The sequence below is a fragment of the Equus quagga genome, chromosome 3, assembly GCF_021613505.1.
Source record: "Equus quagga isolate Etosha38 chromosome 3, UCLA_HA_Equagga_1.0, whole genome shotgun sequence".
In the NCBI taxonomy this organism is placed as follows: Eukaryota; Metazoa; Chordata; class Mammalia; order Perissodactyla; family Equidae; genus Equus; species Equus quagga.
Genome location: NC_060269.1, coordinates 94,165,393 through 94,180,278, shown reverse-complemented (window position 1 = coordinate 94,180,278; position 14,886 = coordinate 94,165,393). Strand labels below are relative to the sequence as shown.

The 14,886-nt window shown below is 42.9% G+C and overlaps 1 protein-coding gene across 6 annotated transcripts in view; it reads left to right on the top strand.

Moving 5' to 3' along the window:
• Positions 1–14,886, top strand: part of FRAS1 (Fraser extracellular matrix complex subunit 1) — a 419,524-nt gene that overhangs the window by 229,996 nt on the left and 174,642 nt on the right. For all 6 annotated transcript variants that reach the window (XM_046656854.1, XM_046656853.1, XM_046656855.1 and 3 more), the window contains 2 exons: positions 1,472–1,612; positions 3,928–4,071. In XM_046656854.1, coding sequence (XP_046512810.1) covers positions 1,472–1,612; positions 3,928–4,071 — 285 coding nt within the window. The remainder of the gene's footprint in view (positions 1–1,471; positions 1,613–3,927; positions 4,072–14,886) is intronic.

The following is a 14,886-nucleotide window of genomic DNA, read 5'->3' as shown; positions in this document are numbered from 1 at the left end:
TGGTTGGAAGTGAATGACTGTTTCAAACGTAGGTTTTATATTATTCAGGTGACAGATCAGGAGACAGATGCCACTGAAAAGAGAGTTTGTTACTCACAGTTCCCAAGAGGAGAGGGCATGTCATGCCATGCAGGACCATGTGAGGAAGCACCAGGGTCGGTCGGGAGGCAGAGGGAGCGAGGGGAAAACATGGACAAGAGCGTTTATTGTGGCCTCTATGGGAATGAACAAGTGAGGCAGGCTGAACAGGTTTAGGATTATTGGCTGGTTGGAACAATTTCAGTGGGCTTCGGGGTGTAGGGGCTGTCCCTTGTTGTCTGGTACCTGGTCCTGGAGAGATTAGGGCAGCGGGATAGTGGCCCTGAGTGTCCTGTAGAGAAGGCGATGGATGTATGAGCTCCAGATTGGTTAGTTTGCATGTGAAAGGCGTGCTCACAGGCTAATCATTTACTATCTCTAGGAATTGGCTAGTCGTGGGAGGAGTGGTCTCTCCAGGATCACCAAGGCCCCAGATGTCAAAGTGTCAGAAATACAGAAAATAAAAAGGCATGATTAATAATCTGGCCACCTTTGGGAAATGATGCAAATATCCCCTTTATCCTTAAAAGTCTGATGTAGGCAAGCGGAGATGTTTTCCTTCTCTTTGTATTCACATTTATTTTTACGTCTGTGGGTACTGTAACATAGCACTTAAAGGTAATAATTATAGATTTATTAAGCCCTTACTCTGTGTTCACTACTATCCTAAGAACTTTACATGCATCAACCCAATTAATGTCCACAACACCCCATGCAGTATGCACAGTTTATATTCTCATTTTATACATGAGGAAGTAGAGCCTTGAGACGTTCCATAACTTAGTCAAGGTCACGTAGAGTTGTGATGTGATGCTCTTATTCTCTCTGCTATACTCTGTCTCCCATTCATTGTATTCCAGTTACTTGCTTGCGTGTCTGTTGATGAAGCTAATTGTAGCAGCTCAAAACGTTGAACAATTCTTCTCACCTGTGTATGTCCAGTCTCCAGCAGAGTAGGCACCGTATAAACCTTTGTGGAATCAATAAGTAAAGCCTCCATCACCTTTCTCTTTAATTTGGTCAATGTGGTAAGCAGCCCATTGTCTAGTGATGGTACAGGAGCTGTCCTGAGGGGAGAAAACCTGTTTTATGGATTCCTGTTCTTTATTTGACATTGTCTAAGAGTGGGAACTTGGGAAGAAAGAAGTGTACGACTCTGCAAATGGCTGTTGCTGTTTTGTGGTATTTATGCCTTTCCTAATCTAGGTTCCACAGATACTTGCTTTGTAGGACATGGCCTTTAGAAAGAAGTATGTGAGATGTGTCCTTGGGAAAACTAAGTGAATGTGCAGAACGTATTCCAACCCAGGAATGTTAACAGGAGAGACACAGCTCCTGCACCTGTCATGTGGTGGCTTTCCTGATTGTCTCCTCTGCTCTGTCTTTCTCCCAGCTTGTCACCAGTCTTGTTTCGGGTGTTCAGGGAAGAGCCACCATAACTGCACAGCCTGCCGGCCTTCCCATGTGCTGTTGGATGGGCGGTGCCTCTCCCAGTGTCCGGATGGATACTTTAACCAGGAAGACAGTTGTACAGGTGAGTATGTAACATGCTGGGGCGTATTCCCTGTGCCTGTATTTTGTCTTCATAATGCAGCCAGACACTGTAATTAGAAACCTTGTCATACCAGGGGTCTAGGGTTGGGCTGTAAATCCTTGTCTTGAATTTATAGGAGTAAGGGTATAGAGCAAGGGAAACAAGTGAAATTGTCTTCTTCCAATGAGGAAGCATGGATGAAGTGAAAAAAGAGAATCAGCTTTATGCTATGCATACAACGAGGTATGGATTTGATGGTGGTCCTCATGGTGGCAAGTTACCACAGGTTCCTATGCATTTGTGTAGGATCAGGCATTTGGCGTGAGCTTGGCAGTTCTCAGCCCCACTTTGCCTGGCTATAGCCTAATAGAGCAAAAGGAGAGAGAGATATTTATTTTCTTCTTTGACATGTCAGTCCAATATGTTTTTAAGAGCACCTTTATATTTCAGTGACAGAGATTCTAGAAATTGCTAGTTGAGATTAGTGCAGAGTTTTACTGGAATCGACAAAGCACTAAAATTTAAGCACCTTATTGTAGCACTGTGTTTTCCTGTATCTGCAGAAAAAAAGAAAAGACAAAACACAGTCTGTCATGATTACTGTTTTATTTCTAAAAATAGACTGTTGAGACCAGCTTTATAAAAGGAAAAAACCATTATTATAAAATTGTATGACATGTATTTCTGAAGTCAGAAAACATAGTAAATTTATAAAATATTTGAAGAATAATTTCACACTTCTTCGATTCATCTAGCCTCGAACTCCAAAGAGGAAATTTAATGTGAACACAAATTTAGACGATTGAAGATCAATATTGTATTTCTTCTGGAATTTCCTTTTTCCAGGTGCCTTTTTAATCTCTCTAGGCCCCCGATGGGTTGCTTTACTTTAAACACTCTATCAAGCTCAGTGGGGAGTGTTCCTGGTTTTTTTGCTGCTGGAGTTGTCCTTGAAAACTGTGGTGTGTCCTAATGTGCTTTCCCCCGAGCCCAGTGGGTTTTCGTACGCGTGAAATTGTTGGTGGGGAGCAAAGTCTGGGTTGCTCTGACTTTTCTCTGTCTCCGCCACTGCCCACGTGAAGCCAGCAGATGGATGGCAGCCCATGCAGTGGGGCAGCCAGGTCACTGGAAATACTCTGGCAGGGAGGAAGAACGGGGAGGTGGAAATCATCCTGAGAATGCTAGTATCTTTCGGACCGGCATGTTCAAAGTTAAGAGCCTCAGGAATGTAGAAGGGGTGATAGTTAGTGCCAGCCTTCTAATCAGCAGTTCATTTTCTTGCTTGCTTGCCTTTTATTTTTTTAATAACTCCTTATCTTCTCTTGGCCTCTCGCCAGAAGAAGTGAGAAGCGATCGGCTTTACTCGAAATCTGTGCCTTTGCTTTCCACCAGCTCGTGCCAGAAGGGAATTCCTTGTCATCAGTTCCAGCAAGCTCTACCCAGCTCCAGCCCCTCACCTCCCCCACTCTTGGAATCAGACACGCTTAGCCCTCCTCGTCCTTGGCAGAGCCATCCTTAAATCTCCTTCCGTGCGTCTGCTCCTGCTGCCCGCCTTGGCACACAAATGTGGCTGCAGCTGCAGCCTTCCTTTCTTCCTTGCCATCCTTGTCTTTATTGCCCACACCTCCTGTGACTCACTTGTTTTTTTCGGTGTAGTACCTCTTATTAATTTGGTGGTTTTTCTGGGGAAAACACAGCTTTGACTTAATTCTGTCTAAGGAATTGAGCTTCAAATCCCGCTCAAGATAACCTCTAGAAGAGAACTTTTTCTATTCTTTGTATTTTAATTAAGTATTGCTGCTAAAACAGGCATCCGTGTTGTGCCCTGAAGGGAAAGCGTGGCTGGCATCTGATGCTGGTGAGAAGTTTTAGTATCCCTTGCTGTGTGCGGTTGCCCCTCTGCCTGCCAGGAATTTCTGGGAAGCAAAAGGTCTCCCTCTTCTCCGTGTCCCACTTTTTGAATCATGGTATTTTAGGGAGGGGGAGTACCACTTACTTTTCTGTTTTGTGACTTTGATCTGAACTTCCTTATTTACATAGATGGGGATGCTCATGCTGTCCCCTCGGGAATGTGCGGCCAATGACTCTAATTTTTGTGGTTCTAGATTCCATGTTCTTGGATGATATTTACATTGACCCCAGAAATGCAGTCTCTTGGGTCAGGCCTAAGGTGTGCCAGGCCTACTCAGGAATCTGCAAAAGTTGAGTAGTGTTTGAGGTCTACTCTTAATGTAATTTGTGGAGTGCATTAAATACTTCATGTCCTTACATGCTGAGCTGATAATTTCAATCCTGGTTTTTGTTTTTTACCCTAGAATGCCACCCCACCTGCAGGCAGTGCCACGGCCCCTCGGAGTCTGACTGCATCTCCTGTCACCCTTATGTCACTCTTGTTGGTGGAAAATGCAGAACCAGCTGTAGAGAAGAGCAGTTCTTCAACCTTGTGGGGTACTGTGCTGGTGAGTGAAACCTCCTCCATAGTCTCAGAAATCTCTGGTCAGAGGCTAGGGTTCTTCATACCAGCTTAAGAAGGCTCTCATACTTGTCTTTTGTCACCAGATTAAGAGCTCTTGTTCAGGAGACATTTGTCTCATATCTGGGAATCACTTCACCACCCCCTGTCAGACACTGAGTAAATATTTGTGGATTCAGATGGTGTCTTCTAATAACTCTGTTGCAATTCGTGAAAAAAGTAGAACCTTATATTAATGAAGATCGAAGTGATGATAATAGGACTTTGTTTGCATGTGGTGCCCTTCAATTTAAGAGAGAAAAATGTTTCTTTAAAACAATCACTCCGAAGACTCTCTCCCTTTTGTCTACATTATCTCCTGTCTCTTGCTGTGGAGAACCTTTGCCATCAGCCCCAGGCACAAAAATTTAGGGAGATTAACCTAAAAGTAAATGAGTTATTTCAGGAGATGGGATTTTTCCTCTTCGTTTTAGAACTCAGCTCTCAAAAAGAAATAAATTAGGAAAGCAGCCTGGAATTTGGATAGTGATGCGGAAGCCATCCAGTGTTTGTGTTCGTCCATCCATTCATGCAGCAAATATCTTTAAGTGTCTACTAATGGTCAGATCCTCAGAGTACAAAAAAAAAGAAAAGAAAGAAGGATGAATAGGACAATGACCCTGCCCTCAAAGAGCTTACAGGTTGGAGAGAGGGATTTACAGACTAGTGGGTTGTTATATATTTCTTGGCCTATTATCCAAGTTATCAGAAAAACTTGAAGAGATTTGCCTACAGCAGCTGTTATCACAGCTCTGCAGGGCTTGACCAGGAGGCATTCTGGGATGCCACTGGGCAAGGGGGAAAGGTGAGAAAGCTAGTCTCTGGTTGGTTGCATGCTGACCTGGCTGTAGGGTTGGTCCCTGGGCAGGGAGGAATTGTGGCCAGTTGTGGCTGGTAGTGCCATGTCCTAGGTGATCCATTCCTTTTTGCACATGAGCTTAGCTAAAGACTAAGCATTGGGGTCCAAGGTCTATACCCTACGAAGACTGAACTGTCAAGAGCAGGGCTGCAGCTAAAAAATGCTGGGTTCAAGGCAAAACCCAATTATAAAGACTGCAGACATTTTAGGGGCAACAAAAAGTAGAAGCTCACAGATTCTGGGCTTGAGACTAATGAGATACCGCACTTGCTGTAGGGTGTGGGCCTTTTGTCCGTACTGCAGTTGTAGTCAGGACTGACTTGGGAAGTGGGCAAATGGGAGGCATTAGTGCCTACCCTTGAAGAGGAACCTGGGGATGGCAGGGGCTGATTGTTATTATAGTTTGTAAGCTTGAGTTCAGCTACTGATTCTTACTTTAGGATATGAAGGGGCAGCTACCATGAGAACTAAGAGTTTCCTGACATTGTTGAAGCACGTTAGTGGATCTTTTCTGAGAACCCACTGAGCACAAGGTGCTGAACTGCTGTTTGAGGGGACACAGAGATCTTCCAGGCTACTTAAGGAGATGAACCAAAGACACAAGTGTGGTTAACAAATAGTACAAAGCAATTTGTGGATAATAACACCAATAGGCAGTATGAATTGTAGGACTTCAAAAAATATGGAAAGTGTTGTGGAGGAGGTAGAACCTAAAATTCTTCCTGAAGAGTAGCTAGGATTCAGTTAGACAGAAGGAGTCAGGTGGGTGTTCCAGGTGTGGTCCACCAGGAGGTGGGTCCAGAGGGTAGAACATATGTACCATTCAAGGCCAGTGAGTGCTCCAACCTCGCTGAAGAACATGGTTTGTATTAAGGCATATTAGATGAAACAGGTGGGAAATTTAAGTTGGAGTATAGAGTACAGAGAACCCAAAGTTCTAGGACTAAAAGTTTGGACTGAATCTTGTGGGCAATAGGGCCCTGAGAGTTTTGGAGAGGACTGTGGTCTGACTAAGAGTGTGTTATAGGTAGGAAATCTGCAAGCTGTGTGGGGGATGGACTGGAGCAAGGAGAGATTGTAGTCAGAGAGAGGGGTTAGAAGGTTGGACCTGCAGGATGGCTTTTCTATTTCCAACCTATTCTGCATGTGGACCCTGAAAATTTTATGCTGGGGCATATTTTATAAATAAATGTTTATATAAGGAGATTGGAAAATTTAACTTTTAATGAGCTCTGTTCTCTAAAATGTCCAGAGCCCTCTTTGATAGTAAATTAGGTTATTAGAGTTGCATTAATTTTTTAAGGCTAATAGTGGGCCATTAGAATAAAGAATCATAGGACTAGACTAAATGACTCTGGAAGTCCTCAGCCCAAGAAGAGCCGGTCCCACTAAGGGACAAACCTTGGCTGTCCTGGGAATAAAGTATATTAAGTAAAGGTTTTAAATAAGGTAGCCATTGTCTGGTGCTGGAAATCTATTCTTGAATAGAGATTGGTACATCAGTATTTGTTACAGAAAAATTTGGCCAGTAATTTCAATTGTTGATCTTTCAGAGAAATGCACTGACCCCAAAGTTTACTTTTTCAATAAATATATGTCCTTTCTAAACACTTCCCACTTCTCTCTGAAGCACTGTAGTGCATTCATTCATTTAGGCCTCATAAAACATATACTAAGCACATGCTCCATGCCAGGCACTGTGCTAGGCTCTGTGGATGCCCAAATGAATGAGATATGGTGCTTACATTCAAGAAACATACAGTGTAGTGAAGGAAAGGGCTGTGTGTTGAATATGATATTGCTGTGGATATGAGATGAGCCTGTGGGACAGGACCCTGACCTACACTGAAGGAGGTATGTGTGTATGGAGTGGGCACTGAAGGCTTTCTGGAGCATGTGGTAACTCAGGTGATTTTGAAAGATGAGTGAGAAGTAGAGGGGTTTGGAGATTTAGAGGGGAGAGCATTCTAGAAAATGGGCCAAAGAATATTATCTATTCAGGCACCAACAAAGAGTAGAATGCCAGCCCTGAGTATGGGAGTGGTGGGACTGGAGCGGAAGGAAGCAGGGCCATGTCATGAAGGCCTTTGTGTATTCTGTTTAAAGATAACATACTTTGTCATCAAGGCTGTGGGGATCTCTTGAAGGTTTTTAAGGAAGGGAGAGTCACGGTTACATTTCTGTGAAGAGAAAGACCTGAAGAAGATTATGTAGAAAAAGACAAGACTGGGGCCAGCCCAGGGGTGTAGCCATTAAGTGCGCACGTTCCGCTTTGGCGGCCCGGGGTTTGCCGGTTCGGATCCCGGGTGCAGACATGGCACCTCTTGGCACACCATGCTGTGGTAGGCGTCCCACGTATAAAGTAGAGGAAAACGGGTACGGATGTTAGCTCAGGGCCAATCTTCCGCAGCAAAAAGAGGAGGATTGGCAGCAGTTAGCTCAGGGCTAATCTTCCTCCAAAAAGAAAAAAGAAGACAAGACTGGAGCAGAAAGAACTTTAGGAAGTAGTTGTAGGAATCCAGATGAGACAAGCCCTTTAGTGAGAAAATTGCTGAGGAGCTGAAGAGAAAGGGGCAGGGCTTCACTAAGTATTAATTATATATTAGGTTGACCTGTGTGAGATTGCTGTGTTGTGGGCACAAATTGTCAAATAGCGGCAGGTTCACATGGTTCAACCTAATAGAAGCAACAGAAATTGGCAATCTTTTAGCCCTAGGGGCTAAGAGAGAGGGAGTTTTCGGGATGATTTCCAGGTTTCTGGTCAAGTACATTTGAGGAATGGGACTAGGAAGAGAATGTGTTGGAATGTGGACAAGTTGACTAACGGGTGACCGTTGGACGTCCAGGGGAGGCTGTCCAGGGGAGGCTGAAGGTCTAAATGAACACGGATTTTTCCTGTAGCCACCAGGAACTCAGATGCTGTCTTCATTTTGCCCTGAGCCTAAAGTCCTGGAACTTTTTTTTTTAACTGAAGTGTTGCTGCAGACAGGTCAGAGTTACCCTCATGGAACATTTCAGTGACTTTTATCTAAACTCAGGAAGGTGTTAGGAGGAGCCCTGTGGTGATAGACAAAGCAAAGATAATGCACCCCATATGGTGTCATCAGTGGAATGTATAGTCATTGCGCTTGGGCAGCCCTAGCACAGAGCAAGGACGGGGAGGACCTCTCTGCTCCCTCTGTCGCATCTGAGCTTTGCAGTGTGGTAGGATTTACTCACGGTATTTATTCTGTATCTGAGGTCTACCTAGGATCATCATCAGAGACGTCTTAATTGCACTTAGTTGTTTAAGAAAGAAAATTACATCTAATCTATCACACAGACAAGAAGAAACACGTCCTGGGAACAGGTCCAGTAACCTCCATGTGTTATCACATACGGAGGTGTCATATGTGTGGGGTTTTTTCCTCCAAGTCTATCAAAGCAAATATACAGTTTGTGAGAGTTAGACCAGGGCTGAAGGTTTTCAACAAAGATAAATGAACTGGGGTGAGAGGCGAAAGTGGATAAGATTGCAGCAGACATGGTTAAGTGCTATGGAAAGCCAAGTTTTTTCTTCATAGATTTTTTTTTCTTTATATTTTGCCCACATCTCAGCAACATTATCCCGAAATTCCAAAGCCTGGGGTGCTTTCTCCATTTGTCTTTCTTAGCCGAAACCTTTTTCCTGTTCCTAGAAGGGGGTGGGAATTAAAAAGAAAACATGAGGGAGAAATATCCAAATGCAGATCCATAAAGAAATGCCTTGGGCTTTGTAGAATGCCTCATGGGATGCCTGTACTGTTGAGTTCTTATGTAGAAAAGGAGATAATACTGAGAGTAATATTGTAGAGGGGAAGACTGGAATATTTTATTTTATTTTATTTTTTGAGGAAGATTTGCCCTGAGATGACTACTGCCAATTCTCCTCTTTTTGCTGAGAAAGGCTGGCCCTGAGCTAACATCCATGCCCATCTTTCTCTACTTTATATGTGGGACGCCTGCCACAGCATGGCTTTTGCCAAGCGGTGCCATGTCCGCACCCGGGATCCGAACTGGCGAACTCCAGGTTGCCGAGAAGCAGAACGTGCGCACTTAACCGCTGCGCCACTGGGCCAGCCCCCCAAGACTGGAATATTTTAAACGGCTGATTTGTTAGGGTGGTAGAATTCTGGGGAATTAAAAATTTGTTTGTTTATGCAGTAATTTTTTAAATGCGGGTTCACTTTCTTTGTAAATCTGTGCCAAAAATGAAAGCAAAAGAAGACAAGTGTCAGTAAAGAAATATTGCTCTGAGTACTTTCGTATTGTATTCCGGGCTACTCAAGTTGTTAGTGATAGTTAATAAGTGTTGCGTGCAAAAAAGACTCCTGGCTAAGGAGAGTTCGGAAGCTCTTGGTTAAATAAAGTTAAGCACACTTCTTTATTGCAGGATTTCTCAGAACCTTAAATAAGCAGATGTGCATTGTGAATCTCTGAGATGAAGGAGGCTGGACATCATTTCCCAAATATTTAGCTGCAGACCCCTCCCCTTTGTTGATTATAGCCCCTCACAGAGCTGACCAGTGGTGTGCAGAACAGCCTTTGGAAGCCCTGCACTAACTGATGTTAATATATTGGACAATTTGTTGGCGCTCCCTGAAGGTAAAGTGAAATAATGAGCCTGTACTCCGATTGCAGACTTCCTGCCTTCCGTTCTTCTGTCCTTCCCTCCCTGCCTGCCTGCCTTCTTTTCTCTGTGAGCAAGCAGAGGGGGCACCGAGGAGGCTCAGGTTGGCCACTTTCTTGTCTGCTGAACAGCACAGAGGAGCAATCAGTAATTCTCCTCCGGTGTCGGGTCTGAGAAGTGTTTGCTCTCTGAACATGAGTGAAGCTATTTGTTGACTGATTAAAAAGCCTGTTAACATTTTTCTTCCAAATCATTTAAAAAAAAAAACGTTTTGAGTCCCTTCCCTGATTTTCCCCATTCATTGTCATCATTTCTGAAAGAGGGCCGTAAAAAAAGTGGTGAAAAGTTGAAACGCACAGATTAAAAGAGCAACAAATCCTTGTTTTGGAATAAGCTGATAGAATTGCAGCAGTGAGTAATGAAAAAAGACCAGTTCAAGTTGAATGCAATTAAGGAGCTGGGAAGGAGCGCTGAACGAGCCCGCATACCAGCTTTCTGCCGCAGAGAGGTGAAAGCCAGTTCTGTTTTACGGTGGCTTCTACATGTGGGAGGGGGGGTTGGCACTGCCCTACATCTTGCTGTAGCTGCTCCTGTGGCTATAAGCTGAAAGGAAGGAAACTGCTACCATAAACGTGTAGCAGTTACTACCTTATATTGATCGTCAAAATCCTACCCATCCATCCCTCACAGCCTGGCTCAAATTCCTTCCCTTCTAGGACCGGCTTCCTCTTGGCATCTCCCACATTGTAATTCCTAGTATGCTTCTTGTTGCTACCCATTACCTAGCACTCGGCATGGACTAGCTCGTGTTCCCTGTGAGTGATCTTTTCATGGTGTCTAATAACAGGTGACTATTCTGAGGGCTTATTATGTGACAAGCACAGTGCTAATTGCTTTGAATGCATTTTGCCATTTAATATATTAATGATGATCCTCCAAGGTAGGTACTAATGTATCTCCATCTTACATATGAAGAAACCAAAGCACAGAAAGGTTAAGTAACTTGCTCAAAATGGCAGAAGTCGAAAGATAGAGCCAAGATTTGAACCTAGAGCATGTGATTCTAGAATCCATGTACTTAACCATTGTCTTGTACTCTGTGATGCCAAATACAGTTGATTATGGCAACAGGGACTCAAGAATGACTTTTTGATTGGCAGATTAAAACGTGGATTATCAGGGACTGGCAGGACAAGATGGCTCGGAGAGGCATTGTTGGGAAAAGTTGTAAGAACTTGCTAGTCTGTTTCCAATGCTAAGGAAGCTGTTTAGACTGCCGTGTGTTCTTATTATATATATCCTTATTAAATGAATAAACTTTAAAGAAAAACATTAATGCATACTAAATTTAAATAATTTATGTCACTCGTTTAATCTTTTTCAATGGGTACATAGTTGCATTTTTTAATAGTTTTAGTCTACAGCTATGTATTTCTTTGCTCACTTTTCTTAAATATCACTTTTAATTTATATATTTCCACGTGTTGGCAAATATTGGAAGAATCCATATAAGTGTCATTTTTTTTATTAAGATTATGATAGTTAACAACCTTGTGAAATTACAGTTGTACATCAATCATTATTAGTCATGTTTTAGGTACACCAATAAGTATCTTTTTTTTTTTTAAAGATTTTATTTTTTCCTTTTTCTCCCCAAAGCCCCCCAGTACAGAGTTGTATATTCTTCGTTGTGGGTCCTTCTAGTTGTGGCATGTGGGACGCTGCCTCAGCGTGGTTTGATGAGCAGCGCCATGTCCGCGCCCAGGATTCGAACCAACGAAACACTGGGCCGCTTGCAGCGGAGCACGTGAACTTAACCACTCAGCCACGGGGCCAGCCCCTCAATAAGTATCATTTTTAATGACTAAATAGCATTCCATTATGTTTGTGTGACTTACTTTGATTGGCCGGTTTCCTGTTGTGGACCTGGGCGATAACAATCAGGAGATAGATTTATGACGGGGTCCATGGTAGGTTAAGGATGGCTTCCAAGGCTTCAGCTGGGACGAGGTCTGTTTCTCATGTTATTGTTAATAGCAGTAATGATGCGTTTGTGGAGTTGTATAATTTTCAAAGGATTTTCTCACTTATCTTTTCTTCTGATCATGCCAAGAAATCTTCCTGCAGAATTCGAAATAAGCTCAGTACAGTGCCTAGCTGGCGCCTAGTTGGTGATCAAGAAATGTTTGGTGAATGAATGAGTCAAGTCTGGCGTCCTAATGTATACTCTAATACCCTCTGAATGCATCGTACGGTAATTACATCAAGGATTTTTCTTCCTTGTGTGACCCATTTTTATCCTTATCTCTTCCTTTTCACATCCCACTTGATTCTATCTGGTCCTATTCAATCTCTGTATTTTTTCAATTTTCTTGTGTCTTCTTTTTTTTTTTTTTAACACTTGCTTATTTAGTTTCCTTATCTTTTTCTACAACGTACTTTCTTTTCTTATTTCTCATCTTGTCGCCCTATCTCCTGTTGCCTGAACTTGAATTGCATACCCAGTCTCTCTCCAGAAGTTTCAATGATTGTCTCTTCCTTGTTCTCCTGATTTGTGCTTTAAGAGACCACACTCCGTGGAAAGATGATTGAATGTTTCAAGGCATTTCTTTTCTTTGAACTTTCCCTTTCAGAGAAAAAAAACATGATCTATGCTTAAATTGAGGCCTTCCTAAATTAAAAAAAAAAGAACTTGTATTTTCTCCTTCATGTGACTTTTACTAAACAATATCTTACCTAGCCTTAGTAATGACAAAAAGACCTCACTTATGTTATAAGCTTTCAGCTTGGCAGGGCTCCCACTGAAGTCAGGATTGCTGTTGTTTTCATGAGAACTACAGGCCAGGGCCGGAATTGCAGAGCAGACTTCTAAGGGTCTATGCTTAAAGAACACAACAGAATTTAGACCCGCAGGTTATCCTCCTCAGTGCTAAAGATAGCAAAATTGCCAAGGCTACACTCACCCTACTTTTCTTACACGTGCGTAAATCACTGTGGTTTACATGTGATAGGGAAAAACAATGACTTAGATGTAAGCACTATCATCTGTATACCATGTCTGTTCTGGTTGGACCTACTACAGATAAAGAATGATAGTTAATGTTTATTAACCACTTACTATGTGCCAGCTCCTCACAGACATTACCTCGTTTAATTCTGACTGCAACCCCAGGAGGTCAGTCCTGTGATTAGTGCCATCTCCATTTTATAGCCTGAGAGACTGAGATTAGAGACATTAACCAATTTGCCCAATGTTTCACAGCTAGTAAGCAGCAGAGCTGGGCTTTGAAGCAGTGCCACTTCAAGGACACACATGTGAACGCTGTGTCATCCTTCTGCATCACCTGATCTAGTTCCAATAAGACCTTCTCTGCTTCTTGGCAGTCATATTATTTGCAACTCTTTTTGATGCTTCGTCATCTTGCCCACCATGGCCTTTCCATATGCACTCGCTACACTTACCCTCAAGTCAAATCTCACTCAGAGCGGTTTACGGCTTTGCTTTCTTTTTATTTAGGTGATCAACATAATCTGATAAAAAGAACAACAGCAAAAAACTTCCTCACCTCTTCTCCTCAAATGTCTGTGTATCTTCTAGGTACCTCTTTTTCCTCATTCCTTCCTTTGAGAAAGAAGCTCCCTCACCCTGGCCCAGGGAGGCCCTCGTTCTGTGACCCAGAGCCCGTCTGCGCCATCACCTTCGTCAGCTGATCTTTCCAGTCAGATATTTCCTCTTCTGCTTGCTCATTTCATTTCCCTCCTTCCCTCTTTATCTTTCCCTCTCTTCTTCCTCCCCGATTCCTTTTCCTCTAGGACCTTAGTGTCTTTCACAGCCTTCATCCAATCCTTGTTTCTATTTTCTCCTTAGAGTCCATCTCAAGTGCACACTTGATGAGCATCTCAGGCCCTCATTTCTGTCTGTCTACCTTCTGAACATCTGATCCACAGGAACACCGTACTCAAAAAGCTCCAAAGAAAGCCCGTGTCTTCATTCCCCCCACCTACCAGGTCCTTTTCGTCCTTCGCCTGACTTTATTTCCACCCACTACTGATTTTTCAATCAGTGTAATTCAAAACAGTTGAGTGACACCTGCTTCCTCCCTACCCCTACTCCACATTGTAATCACTGCCACATCTTGCAAAGTTTGAGTCCCTCTTGTTCCCTTTGGGTAGAATATTCTCTGGTCCTCCTTAGACACCTATTGCATTTTAGGTGTGGTTTGCTTCTGGCAGTAGACTTGTTATGAACATCTCAAGGGAAGGGTCTGAGTCTGACTCAGTGCTCTGTCTCCTGCAGTAACTTTCATGTGCCTCACACCCAACTGACGTTCCATAAATGTTAAGTGAGCATTTTTCTACTTTAGAGGTAAACCAAGAGTAAACATAAACGGATGGGAGGCTAGGTACAAAAGCATCGAGATACATGGATGGGAGTAGTGCTCATGTCCTCTTGTTGGCAGCAAGTACTGGCACCAAAACTGAGGAGAGAGACTTTGCTCTTACATCTGACTCTGCCTCTCACCCCCTCCTTCTTCTGTCTGGCTGTCTCCTTGGGTCCTGCTGCAGCCTTCTCCACACATTTGTGAGTTTGTCAACACTGGGTAGAAATCACTGTCCTATAATGTTAAGGTCAGTCTACTGTAGTGGGTTTTTTTGTTGTTGGTTGGTTGGTTGGTTTTTTCAGGATAAAACAATAGCTACAGACACTGAAAAAAGGGGAAGTTTTGTTTGTTTTATGGTTTCATACTAATTTAGAGCCTCAAACAAAAGAACACATGATTTATAGGAGCTCATGGGTGGGCTAGGACCAAAGTAATGATCAAAAGGGGAAGAGAAGATACTTAGTTCTCTTCTGCCATCCATGTTGTTTTCTGGATTCCTTCTGTACTTTCCCACACATAGAACCCCATCAGTTTTAAAAGTGGCATCAGACTTCGAATTCTCTACACACCCTAAGGGCCCTGAGTTTCGGCAAGAAATGATTTCTTTTTCGCCTGATGAGGAACAACTACAAGTGCTGATTGTTTTAAGCACTTCCAAATGCATTTAATGTGGTTGCATTAAGAACCTAATCAACTGACAGGACATTATTAAAAATCTCACTGTGTGTCTAAATTTGTCTTTATAGGTCATTATTTATCAGCTAAGGAGTCAATACCCCATAAAACCAGCATTCAAAGCCATTGCTTCGACAGTACACATTTACTTTAATATCTTCAAGCTTTTTTGACTTTGCTCCAAAGACATGAAATAAG